The following is a 15,972-nucleotide window of genomic DNA, read 5'->3' on the forward strand; positions in this document are numbered from 1 at the left end:
CGTTTCATGAAAGTTTTTATATTCCGCGAAAGTTTTAATGAACTCTGATTTGTACGAACTGTGTTTATGAGTAAATCCGACGCTAAAGTAGGGCTACCGGGTTCAACCAAACGTAATGTATACCCTCCACGGACTTCCGTTAAAGATGCTCTACTTATTAGTCCATATGACCAATGAGTTGATATGAGAAGTAGGACGCGGGTTACATCAAGAATCTTTTTCACTAGGGTGTAATTTTGTGAATGAATGAATGGGGCCTTACAATTACAAATTTGATGGTTAAGTTATTTATGTATGTGTGCAATTAACCAAATTAAACGTCTATTTTTTTATTCGTTTGATGAATAATATGAAGACTCAACTTTAGTGCATGTGCACGTGTTACTCATCTTCGTCTCAAGACGTTTTTTATAGCAGTGGTTCAACCGTCATAAATAAGTTTAATTACCATAGCTTTTTATTTGTATCTTATTTCGCTTACTATTGTTTGTTTATTTGTTGCTGGGTATGTATTTACGGTTATGGCTTTACTCACTATTAGGGTTGTGAAAATTGTAAAAGGTTTGATCTTCTTGGGGATTTTTGTTTCATAGGCTCTGTTGACTAATGGGTTTGAGATATCTTAAATATTGATGCTTACATTCTCTATTTGATAAATTTAGCGTTCTGTTTATATAAAGTTGTATTGTAGTAAGTAAATGTTAGGGGAATTGAATAGGAAGCTTTTAGAGGTAGATGCATTAAATATGCACTCTATGCAGCCTTCTAGCCATTTAACCCGTTTATGACAGTGGGCATTTGCAGTTTTACAGATAATGAAGATCTTTGTAGGTACATGGATTACTAACCTACGGGCCCCACCTTTCTGCTGGTGCAAAGATCAAAATCGGGTTAGTAGCATGCAAAATTAGTTATTATTAATCAAGTATGATTTAATTTGATTTGTACTTGATATACAATATGCTCATTTTGTTGTAAAGTGTGGTCTCTTTCTATTATTTTCTCTATATCATGGCCGGTTTGTATATTGTAATACTGTTTGAGTGGATTTGTGTTATCTGGTTCTGCAAAATTAAAATTAACTCAACATTGGTTAACATTGGTGTTGTTTTGGAAAAGATTCGTGGGAAACGAATTGTGTTTGTTGGTGATTCATGGAGTAGGACTCAATGGGAGTCATTGATATGTTTTCTTATGAATGGAGTGGATAAGACGACTGTTTATGAAAATAACGAGAATAAGGTAAGTAAAAAAGATTAGGTATATAGGTGTTTGGTTTAGTTCGCATAGTTTTATGGTTGGAGTTTTATCTCCTGGTTTTTTTTAGTACAAATTGGGTCGGTTCCTGGACACGCAACAAAGAGGCTTTGGTCAATGATTAAGCTTTGGCTATGTGTCGGGATATGGAAGTGGTCTTTTTGTATCATGATTTTCGTTTATATTCGTTCATTTAAAATATAAACGAAAAGTTCATGAACATATTTGAACAAATGCAAACGAACATAAATGAGCATATGTGTACAAATGTAAATAAACACAAACATAAACGAATATAAGTGAACACAAACGAACAAATATAAAACATTAAGTAGATGATTAATTTAATGTTTCATTAAAAATAATCATAATAAACATAACTGGATCAAATATATATAAATTCTACACGAATATAACAAACTTTCTTATAATAAATTAAATGAAAACAATTAACTATAAAAATATAATCGCAAAATTATTTAGAAAAAAAATTAAATAAACCCGCGTGACACGCGGGCTAAAAGCTAGTATATATATATATATACCCAAGTAAAACTTAAAAAATATCTCATATATCTTTATAAAATAACTAAAATATCATATATGCTCTTATAAACATAATTAAAGTATCATATATACCCCTATTAATTAATAATAATTTAATAAATAACCATTTTACTGTTATAACGTTAAAAGTGGATGAAGGTTAATCAGGCATCATGTGGTGGTGTTGATAGCCGAAAGACAGGCACCAGTCGGCGGTGTCCCGATGGTTGAGTGTTATGTGTCTTATGTTCAAGGCTTGATGCAAAACTACTATCGAGCCGGGGGTCTCACTGGAAGCAGCCTCTCTATATCTAAAGGGTAGAGGTAAGGTTGTCTATATCTCACACTCCTCAGACCCTACCATAGCTTTGCTATTGGTGGGATATACTGAGTACGATGATGATGAACCATTTTACTATTATTTTTTCAAAAAAAAAATTAACTTTTATATATGTCCATTTTAACGAATAGACCATTCTACCCCTTTATTTACATAATGTGTTTATACCCTATGTTATTATTTTAATTTTAATTGGCGTTTCTCATCTTTAACGACAACCAAATCGTCTATCGTCACCATTTCAAATTTGCAAACCATTCGAAAATTTATCGCATCGAATGGTTTACACTGTAAAATTTTTTATCGCATCTAATCAAACTAGAGTAATATGGTTATTTTTTAAATTTTGTTTTTATGAATTAAATATATATGATATATTAATAACTTTGTAAGGGCATATATGATATTTTTAATTTTGGATTGGTATATATATGATATTTTCAATATTTGTAAGGGTATATATAAAATTGTCCCTTGTTTAAAAACTAGTTTTTATCCGCTGAATTAAGGGGTAGTTTACAATATTCGTAACTAATATTTATATATTTTTTTATTTTAATGTTATTTATTGTAAGGAATTTAATAATGGGTGTTATTCTACAAAGATGAACAAAAATGAAACGGATTTGTAGCCACGCAAAAAAAATCCCTCAAAATTTTTTTTTAAAAAATAAATAAATCATAACTCAAAATTTAATAAAAAACGAAAAAAATAAAAACAAAAAAATGTTTCCACCGTCTTTCTCGTTCTCATAAAAAATAAAAATTAACACGATGGTAAGTGAAAAAAGTCATGTATTTTTTATCATGGTGTTTTGTGTTTATTTTCGTCATTGATTATGTCTTTTTTCCTTAACATTATATTTTTTTTCTTAATATTGTGTTATATTACTATACATTGTGTTATATTTTGTTCGGCATTGTGTTATTACGATCTATTGTGTTTTTTTTAATTATAATTGTGTCTTTTGTTCATTTTCGTCATTGTGTTTTTGATCTTGGCATTGTGTCTTTTCGTCATTTTTTTTATTTTTTTATTTTTTTCTGAATGGGAATGGTGGCGGGAACATTTTAGTTTTTTAATTTTTTTTCGTTTTTTATTTATATTTTGATTTATGATTTTTTTTATTTTTTAATTTATTTTTAAGGAGTTTTTTGTGTGGTCACAAATCCTTCTCACACTTCTTATTTTTGTCTCCTTTGTATTTTAACTTTACCCAAAATATAATATACATAGGATTTAATGACAAACAAGTTTCACAAATAAATGAGATATTACAATCCGGTATAAAGGTATTTGGGTTTGGCGAGACACATGACCCGTTTATTTTTTTTACTATATAATTGTTTCTTATTTATAAATAATATTTTCTTTAAAGGAAATTGGATACTAATTTGTAGTATATCCATATTTTATAGGATTTTCATATCATATATTTGGTGAGATTAATTTTTAATTTAATGAGATGTTATAACCCGTTTAAATGCTATATGGGTTTGGTGAGACCTAGACCCGTGAATTCGGGTCAAATGAATGAGAGACCTTCATTTACAAATAAAACAATTTAATAGCTTGAGAAAATATAGGGAAGTTTCGTTTTTATATAGTTTAACTAGAATAATTTTAACCTGACCAAACAAGGTGCCTTTGTTAACGGGTTTGGTAGCGGGTTATAGTTTTAACTGAAATAAGTGAGCGGAACTGGAAAGACTATCATTCCTTGTATCTCTAGCTAAATGAAACGTAGATGTGTCATCGGTCTTATGTTCTATTTGTGGTGAGGTGGAAGAATCGGTTGAACATGTATTTGTTTCGTGTAGCTTCAGACAAGTAACTTGGCAATTAATTTACCGACGACGTAAGCTTCCCTCCTTTTTCGTTTTTAATTTTCGTGATTTATTGGAGATGCATAAGTTTTCCAAATTCACAAAGAAGAAAACAAAGGCTTTTCATGCGGTTTATCTAACAAAAATTTGGAGTCTTTAAAAGCAAGAAATGATGTAGTCTTTAATGGGAACCTGGCGCATTTGAGCAATATGGTAGAGGAATAAAAGCCTTGGGATTTTTGTGGGTGCGAAATATGTAACAACTCGGGTTTTCAAACTTATACTTTTACCCGACTCGGTTCGATGTTCGGGTTATTTTATAAATTTTATTTCATTTATCGAGTTAAATTGATTATTCTATTAATAATTATTTATTTATAATTATACCTTTTATAATTTAGCATTTTTAACCCAAACGATAAGATTTATCATTCTTGTCTTCATCCTCAAACTCCAGGGTATTTTTTGTAAACATTGTTATAACCCATTTCACCAATCTGGATACTCATTGATCCAAACCCGTATTCATTTCATCTTCTTAAACCCAAATTTATAATATGTTAATTTGAACTTCGAAACTTTCGTATTTGATCTCGTAATTATCCTAATTATCTTGTTTACGACCTATTAAACGATGAAAACGTGTCAATTAAATTCAAATCGTTCATCATTATCCCGTTTTAAACGAACCGTAACCCTAATATCGGAATCTATATAAACGAACAGGTATTATGCAATTGATTCATCCATTAGCATCTCATACACATCGCCAACTATAACCCTATAACTAATTACATTACCTCCGCCGCTTACGAACTCGTTCGTCAATCTTTTTGGCCGGCAACAGTTTGGTTCCGTTCACCCTCAATCATAGCAAAATAGGGTAATTAATTTATATGGTTATGATAGGATTTACATGGGGATTAAAAGCCCTAAACTTAATCAGTATTACATGGACCCGATTTCCCAATTTCAAAACTAGGGTTCATGATTAATCCTTATTCATTTTGTTTATTTTTATAATGGTTTGGTATTGGGTTATATTGAACGTCGCTGGGTAGCCCAACTGGTTAAAACAGTTTAGTCACGGGGGGCAGGTCTTGTGTTCGACCCCTTGCCACCTTTTTGGTATTTTTTGTTAAATCATGGGTAGCCCAACTGGTTAAAACAGTTTAGTCACGGGGGGCAGGTCTCGTGTTCGACCCCTTGCCACCCCGGATTTTTTGGTATTTTTTTGTTAAATCATCTTTTTAATCATTTAATAATTACAGTAATAATAATAATAACTAATTAAAATTATTTTAGTGAAAACCGACTCTATAATACTTATTTATTTCGTTCGTGTATATACGTATATGTAAGCATATATGTATATATACATGTATATATATACATATAATAACTTAAAATATGTTGATATACATATATCTCAAGAAAACTATATATATATATAAATATGTTTATTAGACTAAAAATAATATTTTCAAGATATGTTTTTATAATCAAACTAATTATTTTAAATAATAAATCTTTATATATAATATTATATTATTATAATACTAATTTAATAATGGTTATCGAGTTTTCATAATCGATCTTGTGCATTTACTTAGCGTATCCGTATTTCTCTTTTCCTTATTAGGCTTTATCGTCAACGTGTGATTTTCGCATATCATCATTCTTAATATTCTATTTCACATTTGTTCGTCTATTGAGGTGAGTTCCACATTCTCCTATTTTACCGCTTTCAATGTTTAGGGACATATACGTCAACATATTTTCTCTTATTTTTACATATACTCAAACTGCAACTATTGTCTTATGTGTTAACAATTTTGTACCATACTTGTTACGTGCTTATTGTGAATCGCATTCGGAGGGGTCAAACATAATTTGAGAATAGTGATCATACGAAAGTCGTCATAGCTTCGTGTTTTCGACATCTCATTTATCTTTGGTCATTGGTTAAATTACTTATCTCATTTGACTTGTTGAAAATACTTATATTTAACATATTATATGTACATTAAACTAGTGTATTGCTCAATCAACCTTGTGTTGACAAATCTACTTTATTCTCAACGCATATGCAGGTCATCATGTGATGTGAAGTTAGTTCAAGTTTGGAAGATCACTTAAGGAATAATACTAGAGGAATTAAATGAGACAATTGCTTATGGTTTTTGTTTGTTTAATGCACTACTAGTTTTTGTTTGGATATTGTAATGAATATTTGTTTTATTTGAATTTATTAAGTAGATATTGAAATTTATAATATTGCATGATAGTACCTCAAGAGCTGTAGCAATCAGTTCACGCCCCGACACTTCCGCCGTAGGTTGGGGTGTGACAAAATAGATCGAATTTGGATGCAATTACGTTGGATAAGTACAGATCTTTTAATTTGTAGAGTCTCTCTTTTTGTAGTTTTGTTTTTCTTCAGTGTGTTTGTTGTGGTGTTTGTATTAACTGGCTCGGTTAGCTACTTGCTATTCCGTTTTGGTGTGTTAATGAAATTTTGTTAGTCGTTAATATATATATATAGGGTTTGGATCAAATACAAATGAAATTAACGTGCTAAACGTGAGAATCAAATAGAGTAATTATATATACAAGTAGAGTAATTATCATAGAGTAATTATGTAATTACTCTATGATAATTACTCTACTTGTATGTATAATTACTCTACTTGATTCTCACGTTTAGCACGTTAATTTCATTTGTACGTTAACCTTCCCCTATATATATATATATATATATATATATATAGAGAGAGAGAGAGAGAGAGAGAAAATGGTTCGAAGTTTCCTAGGAATGGTAAGAACCAATAGAATTTTGACATTTGGCATTAAAGGCTATGGTGTAAGAATAATTCTAAGAAACTATGTCGGTTATAATGCTGAAAGAGTATTTCTAGGAAACTATGACGGTTTTTTGTAATTTTAAATCTCAACCATTGATTAACATGATCCAATGGTTATAATTTATTCCTAGTCTTCTTAGGAAACTATTTATTTTTAGGATAACCCTCCTCTATCCAATACAAAAATTGGTTATCATACATTACGTACGATAGATTTCCTATCGTTGATTTGCAATTTAATTAATTTGATTAGTTAAGTACCCATAAGGGTGTTTTTGTCTTTTTACATTACTTTTCAAAATCGATCGCGCCTGTATTAGAAACCGTTTTATTATATATTTGATCACGTTTCCAAAAACTCATAAGAATTGAATTGGCGGTTTTTGTTATTCGATTAACTGGACGGTATCGTTGATTGTTTAACGTCGTGTATTACGATCATCAAAGTAGGTTATTTTAGTTTTAGTTTTAATCAAATTTTTACGTATTTAGCTGTGCACTGTAGGTTTAATCGACTTAGTTTTTCGGTTTTTAGGTTAATTTTTTGATGAATTTATGATCGATTATGAATTTTATGTTTTTATGTGTTTTTATAGGTGTTTAGTAATTGCGATTCGAATAAACTTCAGATTTATATGTCGTAATAGCAATTTGCGGGAAGGTTTGGTTGTTGTTTGATTTAGAACGTATTAGACAGTATAGGATTGGCAAGTTTTTGTGATTAGGATAATTTTTTGATGTTTTTTAGTTGTATACTGTAGGTTTTATGGACTGATAAATTAATTTTATCATTTCTTTAGGTTAGTTTTTATTCTGTTTGTATATTATATGATTGATGTTTGTGTTTTTGTATAGGCGCCAAGTATTTGTGAATCGATTTAGACATCAAATTATTTGTCTTAAAATCAAATCGCGAGTAGGAATGGTTTTTTTTATTAGAACGTATAGTTTTGGGGGTGAAGTAATTGTGCTTTGTTTTGGACTTCAAATTATTTTGTGTTTTTTCATAGCAAATTGTGAATAGGAGCTTTTGTTTTTGCGTTTTTGATTTCGAACATATAAGAACGTATAAGAATGTATTAGATTGAATTTTCTTTTATAAGATCCTTCATCAGATCTTGTTATACCTCAAGTTAATGCATCTTGCAAACCTGAAAAAGGAATGGTTTTTGAATCTGTTGATCATGCATATGATTTCTATTGTGAATATGCAAAGAAAGCTGGTTTTTGTGTTCGTAAAGGAGGTTCGTACATGAAAGAGGGTTTATTAAAGTCTAAATATTTTACATGTTCGAAAGAAGGTCACAAGCCTGCAACTAGTTATGATTTAATGGCTGAAAAAGATCGTTGCAGCAGACCGTATTATAAAAGAAGGAAGAGACCAACAATTAGGTGTGGTTGTCGAGCTCAAATTTTTCTAAAATCTGTTGATGGGTTAAGGTTTGAAATAAATGATTTTTTCGAATGACATAATCATGAAATGGTGCATGCAAATGATATGCATTTTGTTCGATCAAAAAGGAAGTTGACTCATGTACAACAAGATATTATATATGAGATGTCAACATTGAATTTGGGCCCTGTTAAGGCGTTTAATATTATGAGGACAAAGTATGGAGGATTTGAGGAAGTTGGGGCTACAAAAGATGATTATAAGAATTTCAAACAGAGTTTAACTTGTTATATTGGCGAGTATGATGCTGAAATGGTTGTACAAAGATTAAGCGGGAATAAAAACTGTTGTGATGGTTATTCGTTTGAGTATACAGTTAATACAAACGGTGAGTTAGATCGTTTGTTTTGGGCTGATGATATTTCAAAGAAAAATTATTTGGCTTTGGAGATATTATCATTTGATGCAACATTTAAGACAAACAAGTATGTCAATTTGATACAATTGTTTTTTACTTTTTTTATATTTTTATACATTTTTTTAATTAGTTTTTATATAAATTTGTTTTTTAGGTACAATATAGTTTTTGTACCATTTACTGCCATTGATAATCACTGTCGGAATGTTACTGTTGGTGCTGCGTTATTATCGTCCAAATCTATTGAATCTTATTCATGGCTTTTGAAAGTTTTTCTTGATTCATTTGGTATTGCCCCGAAGGTGGTTGTTACTGATCAAGATCCTGCAATGAAGCAAGCAATCTCCCTTGTTTTACCAAATTCGAGAGATCGGTTATGTATGTGGCATATTATGAAAAAAACTTGGTGTCAAGGTAACTTTATTTTTATCGTATTAAAGCATTATGCATATGTGTTAGAACGTGTTATAATGTATAAACATAGCTGCATATATTTACAAAATGTGTTAGAACGTGTAAACATTTTTTTAGTATGTATCAGTTTTTGTATTATTTGTATGCACCAGTTATGAATCTAGTAGAACGTATAAGAGCGTATATACCCATTTTTATCTAGTAGAACGTATAAGAGCGTATATACCCATTTTTTTCTGATATTAACCGATTTAACAAATTTTTATTTTTTGCAACATCAGGTTGGTGTTGCCCTTTGTAACAATGAAGATTTCAAACGTAAAATATGTGACATTGTTTGGACGGATGCAATTTCTCAATCTGAATTCGAGACGCAATGGAAACTTATAATGAAGGAATATGATCTCGAAACAAATAAATGGTTGTCTGACATGTTTGAAATGAGATATGATTGAATCCCCGCCTATTATATGGATGAACCATTGTCTGGTCTTATGAGAACTACATCGAGATCAGAAAGTGAAAATCAATTTTTTTGTCAAGTTTCTAACTCACAATTATCACTAGTTGAGTTCTTTAGTCATTTTGATCATTGTATGGAGATTCAAGGCACAATGGTAGGAAAAATGATCATGATACAAGGTACAGCAATCCAGATCCGGTTAGTTCAAACCCGTTGAGAAGGAAGCAGAGCTTATGTATACAAAGGCTATATTTAATGATTTTCAAGATGAAATGTTTCATATGAGAAGCGGTGTTGCATGCTTGAAATCCACTGAAGAAGAAGATTGTGTGAGGTTTTCTGTATTTGACTTTAATGCTTATGTCCCAGGCTCTTTGGAGGTATGAAATAGTTAAACAATTTTTTTTTCTTTTTTTTTGTAGAACGTTGTAGAAAGTTTTAATAGATTTTTATTTTTGTCACGTATTTTTTGATTTTTGACAAAATGTGTAAAGTATTTTATATATTTTGTGTGCCAGGTTTTGTTTAAGAAGGAAGGTGAGGACGGAATTGACTCGACTATTTCATGTCAATGTAAAAGATTTGAACATTATGGATTATTATGTCGTCACAGCCTTTATATTTTAAATCTCTTCAGAGTTACCAGATTTCCAAAAAAGCACATGGTGGATCGTTGGAAGAGAGATGCTGGTCTTAATCCTAGAACTGCTCATATTTCAAGTTTCGGTAACGACAAATTTTTAAAAGTTAAAGAGATCTCAAGGGAAATAACATTGGCTGGTGAGTATCTCATTATAGCTATGTAATTGATGTTGATGAGTTAATCAAAGTCAGGGTTCAAATGAATATAATGATCAAACAAGCCGATGAGACAAGATACAAAGAACTCATTTATCAAAAAGGGATCGGTTTTATGCTATTCTAGGGTATGATCAACCATCTGAGGTGTCTGTCCGTGTGCCTAGTGGTATAAAAAACAAGGGTTGTGTGTCACATAAACGGATTAAATCACAGAAAGAGATAGCTATAAGTCGATCTGGCAAAAAATATAGGGAATGCAAAGTTTGTCATCAACAGGGTCATAACAGCCGAACTTGTCCTCAACTTCGAGAAGAATAGGTTTTTTTGTATTCTTGTTTTGTTCATATTTTCTTTTTTTAAACTTTTTTATGTTTTTATTTTTCTGGAATGTGTAAGCCTTTTGTGGGTACTGGAACGTGTAAGCCGGGTGAATAATACTTACTAAAAACAGTTGATAGATTAAACCAGGTTCCACAGAGGTTACAAAAGAGGACCACATCTAGAAACTTTTCAAAACAACCTATTTACAAACTTATTTTAAACTACTACACCACCACATCACACCAGCACCACACCAGCCGTCATCCCGAACCCTAGTTGTTGTCAAAGATCTCTTGAGCATCTTCACGCTTGACTCTCTTATTCACCTTCACCTTATGAGCTATTTTCTCCAGAACATCATGAAGCTGACCATAGCATGAAGCCTGCTTTTCCAGGTAGGTTGTTGCCTCTTTCTTGAAGCTGCTATGAGGGTGCTTTAGAACTTCTTGGTACAGAATATCGTTTTTTGTTGCTTCATCATTCACACTGTAAGGCCCCGTTCCCGGTAGCCCTACTTTAGCGTCGGATTTACTCATAAACACAGTTCTTACAAATCAGAGTTAATTAAAACTTTCGCGGAATATAAAATATTAATCATTCGTTACAAAACATTTAATCTTTTCTTTAAAACCATAACATAAGACATCATAGTTAAAACATCGTTTCTTCTATCTTCATATGCCAGCCGTTCAATCCATGCCATGTGTCATCCTCATGCCGACCCTTTAATCTACTCACATGTGTGCATACTAAAAGTCAGCTACGCTGAGTGAGTTCTAGTTAATCAAGCAACTTATCATACAACCACTACATGCATTATATACGTATCCGAAGACACATAGTCCACTATCTAACCTGCTCACCTTACCACTTAACCTCTTATTTACCCCTACAGCTTAGCCTCTCTAATAACGAATAATGTTATGCCACTTTTCCACTTTAATAACGAATAACGTTATGCCACTTTGCCACTTTAATAACGAATAATCGTTATGCCACTTTGCCACTTTAATAACGTATAACGTTATGCCACTTTAATAACGAAGTCACGTATTGGCTTACCCTACCACGTACTACCGTCATGCCACTAACACTCTTACTAGACTCTTGCCACTTCTAACACACTCTACCTCTACTTGTCTACAACACACTTCATATCATTACATCATTTACATAATAAACAAGTCACATCATAGTAATCATACACACTAATAACCACTTGACAGTCACTATCCTTGACGATACGTGCAATATCCGAAGATCGTTCACGCACCGACAAGCATTTTATATAATAGCTACTTGTATAACATCTATAGCATACACTTACCACTTAAGGTAAGTGTATTCACACCTCACATCGAGTATGCACACAACCCCGAAAACATAACAAGGAAATGGGGATTGAAACTCATTGAACTCGGTTACTTCTTCTGCTACTGGTTATTCCTTCTCGAGCTGTGCGCGTCTAACTGCTTAATAATTATAATATTAAGTACCGCTCTTGTCATTCTCATTGCTACTTAATTAGCCTTACGCGTCTAAGCCGGTTTTACTTCATTGAATCATTACCCGGTTAGTTAATCGTTACTCGTTGATCTTTAAGGTGTCTTTCATTAATTAATAAAGTCCAAGGGCTATTATGCATTTATATCATTCTTTTCTAAGTCTAGGGACCACTTCTGTAATTCTGTCAATCTTCTAGTTCGTTATCCAGCCCTTAACGAATGGGGTTCTTAACGAATGAACTCATTCATTATAACGAACTGACTATTATAACGAACTGGTCTTTAACGAACTGGGGGTTCATTCGTCAGTTCTTCCTTAACGAACTACTTAACGAAATGGAGCTTCTTCGTTACTTATCCTTAACGAACGACTAAACGAACTGCTTCTAGTTCGTTACTTCCTCCTAACGAAATAGATTAACGAATTACCTTCTAGTTCGTCAAGTCACCGCTAACGAACTAGGGTTAGGTCAGAATGTCAGAGAACATTCTCTGACATCCTTACCTCGTACAACCAACTCCGGCGCCGCCTTTCCGGCCCCGCCTTCGCCGGAAAACCGGGATATCGCCGGAAAAACGATATCTCAGCCGTTTCACCACCGTTCTACATTTTTTATCAACCCATCATCAAGACTCAACCCTTTTCTAGCATAAAGCTTGAACCTTTATGGCTAAAACGTTCAAAACTAGATCTAGGGTATATTTAAACGAGCCGTTCATAACCATGAGTTCGTTAAGTCCATTTTAATCTTCAAGTTTGCAACTTTACGATTTTTCTCGACCCGATCTATCATCCTACCAATTTTCATGTAAATCCGTACACGAAAAGTAAACCTTTTTAACAAAAGCGTACCTTTGAGGTTTTTGTTTGAAATCACTCGAGATGCTCAAAACCATATCAAACGAACTCCGATTTGAGTGATTCAAGCGGCCACGAAACCGTCTCATCCTGATCTACAAACCCATCAGCTAACCTTCGCCGGAAACCGCCGCTACAGTCGCCGGAATAGTTAAACAGTGGTCGAAAATCCTCATTTTGAGCTGCTACGGTTTTGCTGATAAAAACCGTACTTCCCGACCTTTGATCAAAGATCTATTCGGTGGGAATCTTCATTTATATACCTTGAACACTCAGTTAAAATTTGGAACCGATCCAACGGCTAGATATCCAGGAATCTTTGTGTCATTGTGGGTGGTTTTCTCAAAAAACGGGAATTGAGTTAAATGTGTGTTTTGATGGTGGAGGCTATGGTGTAGAGATGTATGAAAATGGAAAGGATTAGGGTTTTTAAGGGGTATTTATACTTCTTTAAGCCCATGAACCTAAGGCCCATCTTTCCTTTTTGGTCCATAATTAACTCCATCTAATTAGCCTACTTATCCTTCCATCTTTATTATCATATTAGATCTCTACTAACTTAAGTAAACTTTGTCTACTATAAGAAATAATATATAAAATATTATTATTAAATTTTGGGATGTTACACACACTCCCTTGAATTTCTTTAACCACTCGTAGCCGATTACAGTCTCTAGCAAGCTCAATGTTGATTCTTGCTCGGAAAATGCTCTTCACAGTAACATTCCCATAATCCTTTTTTTTCAATTTTTTTTGGTGTTGGTGTGTTTTTTGTGTGTTGTGTTAGCTCTCTTTTTATAGCCCAACTGTCATACAAAATTATCTGAATTAAGAATAATTATATCTAGTTAGATTTTAACAACTTAGTGTCCATGATTACATTACCATTTTTTTCAATTTGTAATCAATTTCTTTTTTCTATTTTAATTAGTTTGTCATTATATTTATATCTAGGTTTACTTTTTTGTGATCATTTTTTTCAAACTCCCATTGATGGAACGTATAAGGACGTCTAAGTGTACTCATAGCTTGTCAGATACATAAATTATTAAAGAAATTGTTAATATTTGAAAGATTCTCATTTTCCACAATAATTTTTTTTATTGTAATTATTATCTGGTTAGTGTTTTAACATATAATATCTGTCATTTCAGTAGATTTATTTTTGTGGTCAATTTGAGGGAACGTATTAGAACGTTTAAGTGTTTTTTCAAAACTGACATTTTGATGGAACTTCTTAGAACGTGTAATAGTAGCATAATTACTTTAAAATCTGACGAAAGTTTATGCGGACTAATTACTTATACCTTTCATTTTTTTTTCAAATTGGCATTCATGAGAATGTGTGAGAACGTGTAACTTCTTAATTACATACATCTGTCATTTTTATTCAACATGGCATTTGATTTGGAACGTGTAAGAACGTGTACTTTCAAACAATATGTGATATTTTGAAAGATTCTCACTGTTCCCAATAATTTGTTTACTGTAGTTTTTTGTCTTATACCTTTATTTTTATCTATTTATTTTCAACCACTCCTTTTCACTTATCCACACAAAAATCATTCCACAAGATATGGATTGTGAGGGTTCATCATCTTCATCATCGTCTTCTTCATCAGCTAAGGATTTGGTGTTGAAACAGATTCAAGCGCAGATCTAAGAAGATATAAAGAATCGTGCTGCTTTACACGATGAGTTTATCAAGACCGCTGGTGTTAATATGGATATGAGGGATGAAATTACAAATTTGCTAGTAAACATGCCAGGTAGTACTATTAACTATTTGTGTGCTTTGTTTTTGATTGACACAAGGAAAAAGGAGGCGGATGAGTTGAAAGATCTGTGTAAGGTGATAAAACTTCTCAATTGCTCTCTTGATTTGAAGACATAGTTTCTCAAGTCTATTATGTAATAAATTGGATTAGCTATATTTTCTGTGTTTTTACCCAATAATTGTTGTATGGTCTTTTTCTAACGTGTGATGTGTTTTTTCATAACTTTGTTATGTGTTTTTTATGTAATATGTTTTTATGTTTAATGTTATTTTGTTTAATGTGTTAGCTTTATGTAATATGTTGTTTTTTTGGTGATAACTTTCTATGTTTAATATATGTAGAACGTATAAGCAAGATATAAGTAAACCAAGTTATTTAGATCTACGTAGAACGTATAAGCACAAACTCGTTAACAAGTCATTTCCATACAAAATATAATGAAACCAAATTGCATACCAATTTATAAATCCAAGTGTTCACTGTCATTTCCATACAAAATATAATAGAATGTATAAGAAACATCTAATTAAACCAAGTTATTTAGAACTACCAGAAAGTATAAGCACAAACTCATTAAAAGGTTATTTCCATACAAAAATATAATAAGCATGTCAAACTTGCTTTCCCCAATCTTATCTCACCTGTTAGGTTTATTCGTCTTGCCTCTCATCAATTTTAGCAGTTAACATGTTGTTACTGAACAGTTGAGTGTCAGATAATGCATCAAATTCCTTTACTAGTCTAACTAAATCGGATTTGTCTTTGTTGATGTCGGATAGTAACACCGTTGACATGTATTTTACCCTCAAATCGTTTAGTTGTCGTTTCTGCCTTGGACACTCTTTATAAAATCCGGATGTCCACGGATACTTTCCTTTGTAAGTTTCCACGTGTCTTATAGCGAACACACCACAATCGGGTGTGTTGCTTTTTGTTCTCCAATCCATTTGCAGCCTCTTGATTTGTGATATTTCCAACCTTGGAATAAATATAGTGATAATTTGATTCTTCGTCGCCGTAGTAAATAGGAGAGAAAATAGAATTTCTTTCTTCGTCTTAAAAAAAAATAGGAGGAAGCTGTGACACGTTCACTAAAAAAAAATCCTTTTGTAGCGAATAATTTATTAAAAAAAATAAATAAGCTTAACACAAAAGAAGAAAAAGAAATAATAATAACCTGGGCGAA

The 15,972-nt window shown here is 32.0% G+C and overlaps 1 protein-coding gene across 1 annotated transcript; it reads left to right on the top strand.

Annotated features, from left to right (window-relative positions):
- The first annotated feature begins 1,011 nt into the window (after positions 1-1,011).
- LOC143608581 (protein FAR1-RELATED SEQUENCE 6-like) lies at positions 1,012-9,514 on the top strand. Its single transcript, XM_077083588.1, has 7 exons — positions 1,012-1,242; positions 7,690-7,696; positions 7,938-8,274; positions 8,356-8,712; positions 8,800-9,018; positions 9,212-9,239; positions 9,341-9,514. The coding sequence occupies exons 1-7, from the start codon at positions 1,012-1,014 to the stop codon at positions 9,512-9,514; spliced, it is 1,353 nt and encodes a 450-aa protein (XP_076939703.1).
- The last annotated feature ends 6,458 nt before the right edge of the window (positions 9,515-15,972 follow it).

This window comes from Bidens hawaiensis, unplaced genomic scaffold (genome assembly GCF_021521415.1).
Source record: "Bidens hawaiensis isolate Kalapana, Puna unplaced genomic scaffold, B.hawaiensis_p1.1 tig00419396_1, whole genome shotgun sequence".
NCBI classification, from domain to species: domain Eukaryota; kingdom Viridiplantae; phylum Streptophyta; class Magnoliopsida; order Asterales; family Asteraceae; genus Bidens; species Bidens hawaiensis.

Coding starts and splice junctions, on each gene's coding strand:
- LOC143608581 (XM_077083588.1), top strand. CDS start 1,012: ATGGCCGGTTTGTATATTGTAATACTGTTTGAGTGGATTTGTGTTATC. Junction 8,275..8,355: donor AAATCTGTTGATGGGTTAAG/GTTTGAAATAAA, acceptor TCGATCAAAAAG/GAAGTTGACTCATGTACAAC. Junction 9,019..9,211: donor TTACCAAATTCGAGAGATCG/GTTATGTATGTG, acceptor TGTATGCACCAG/TTATGAATCTAGTAGAACGT.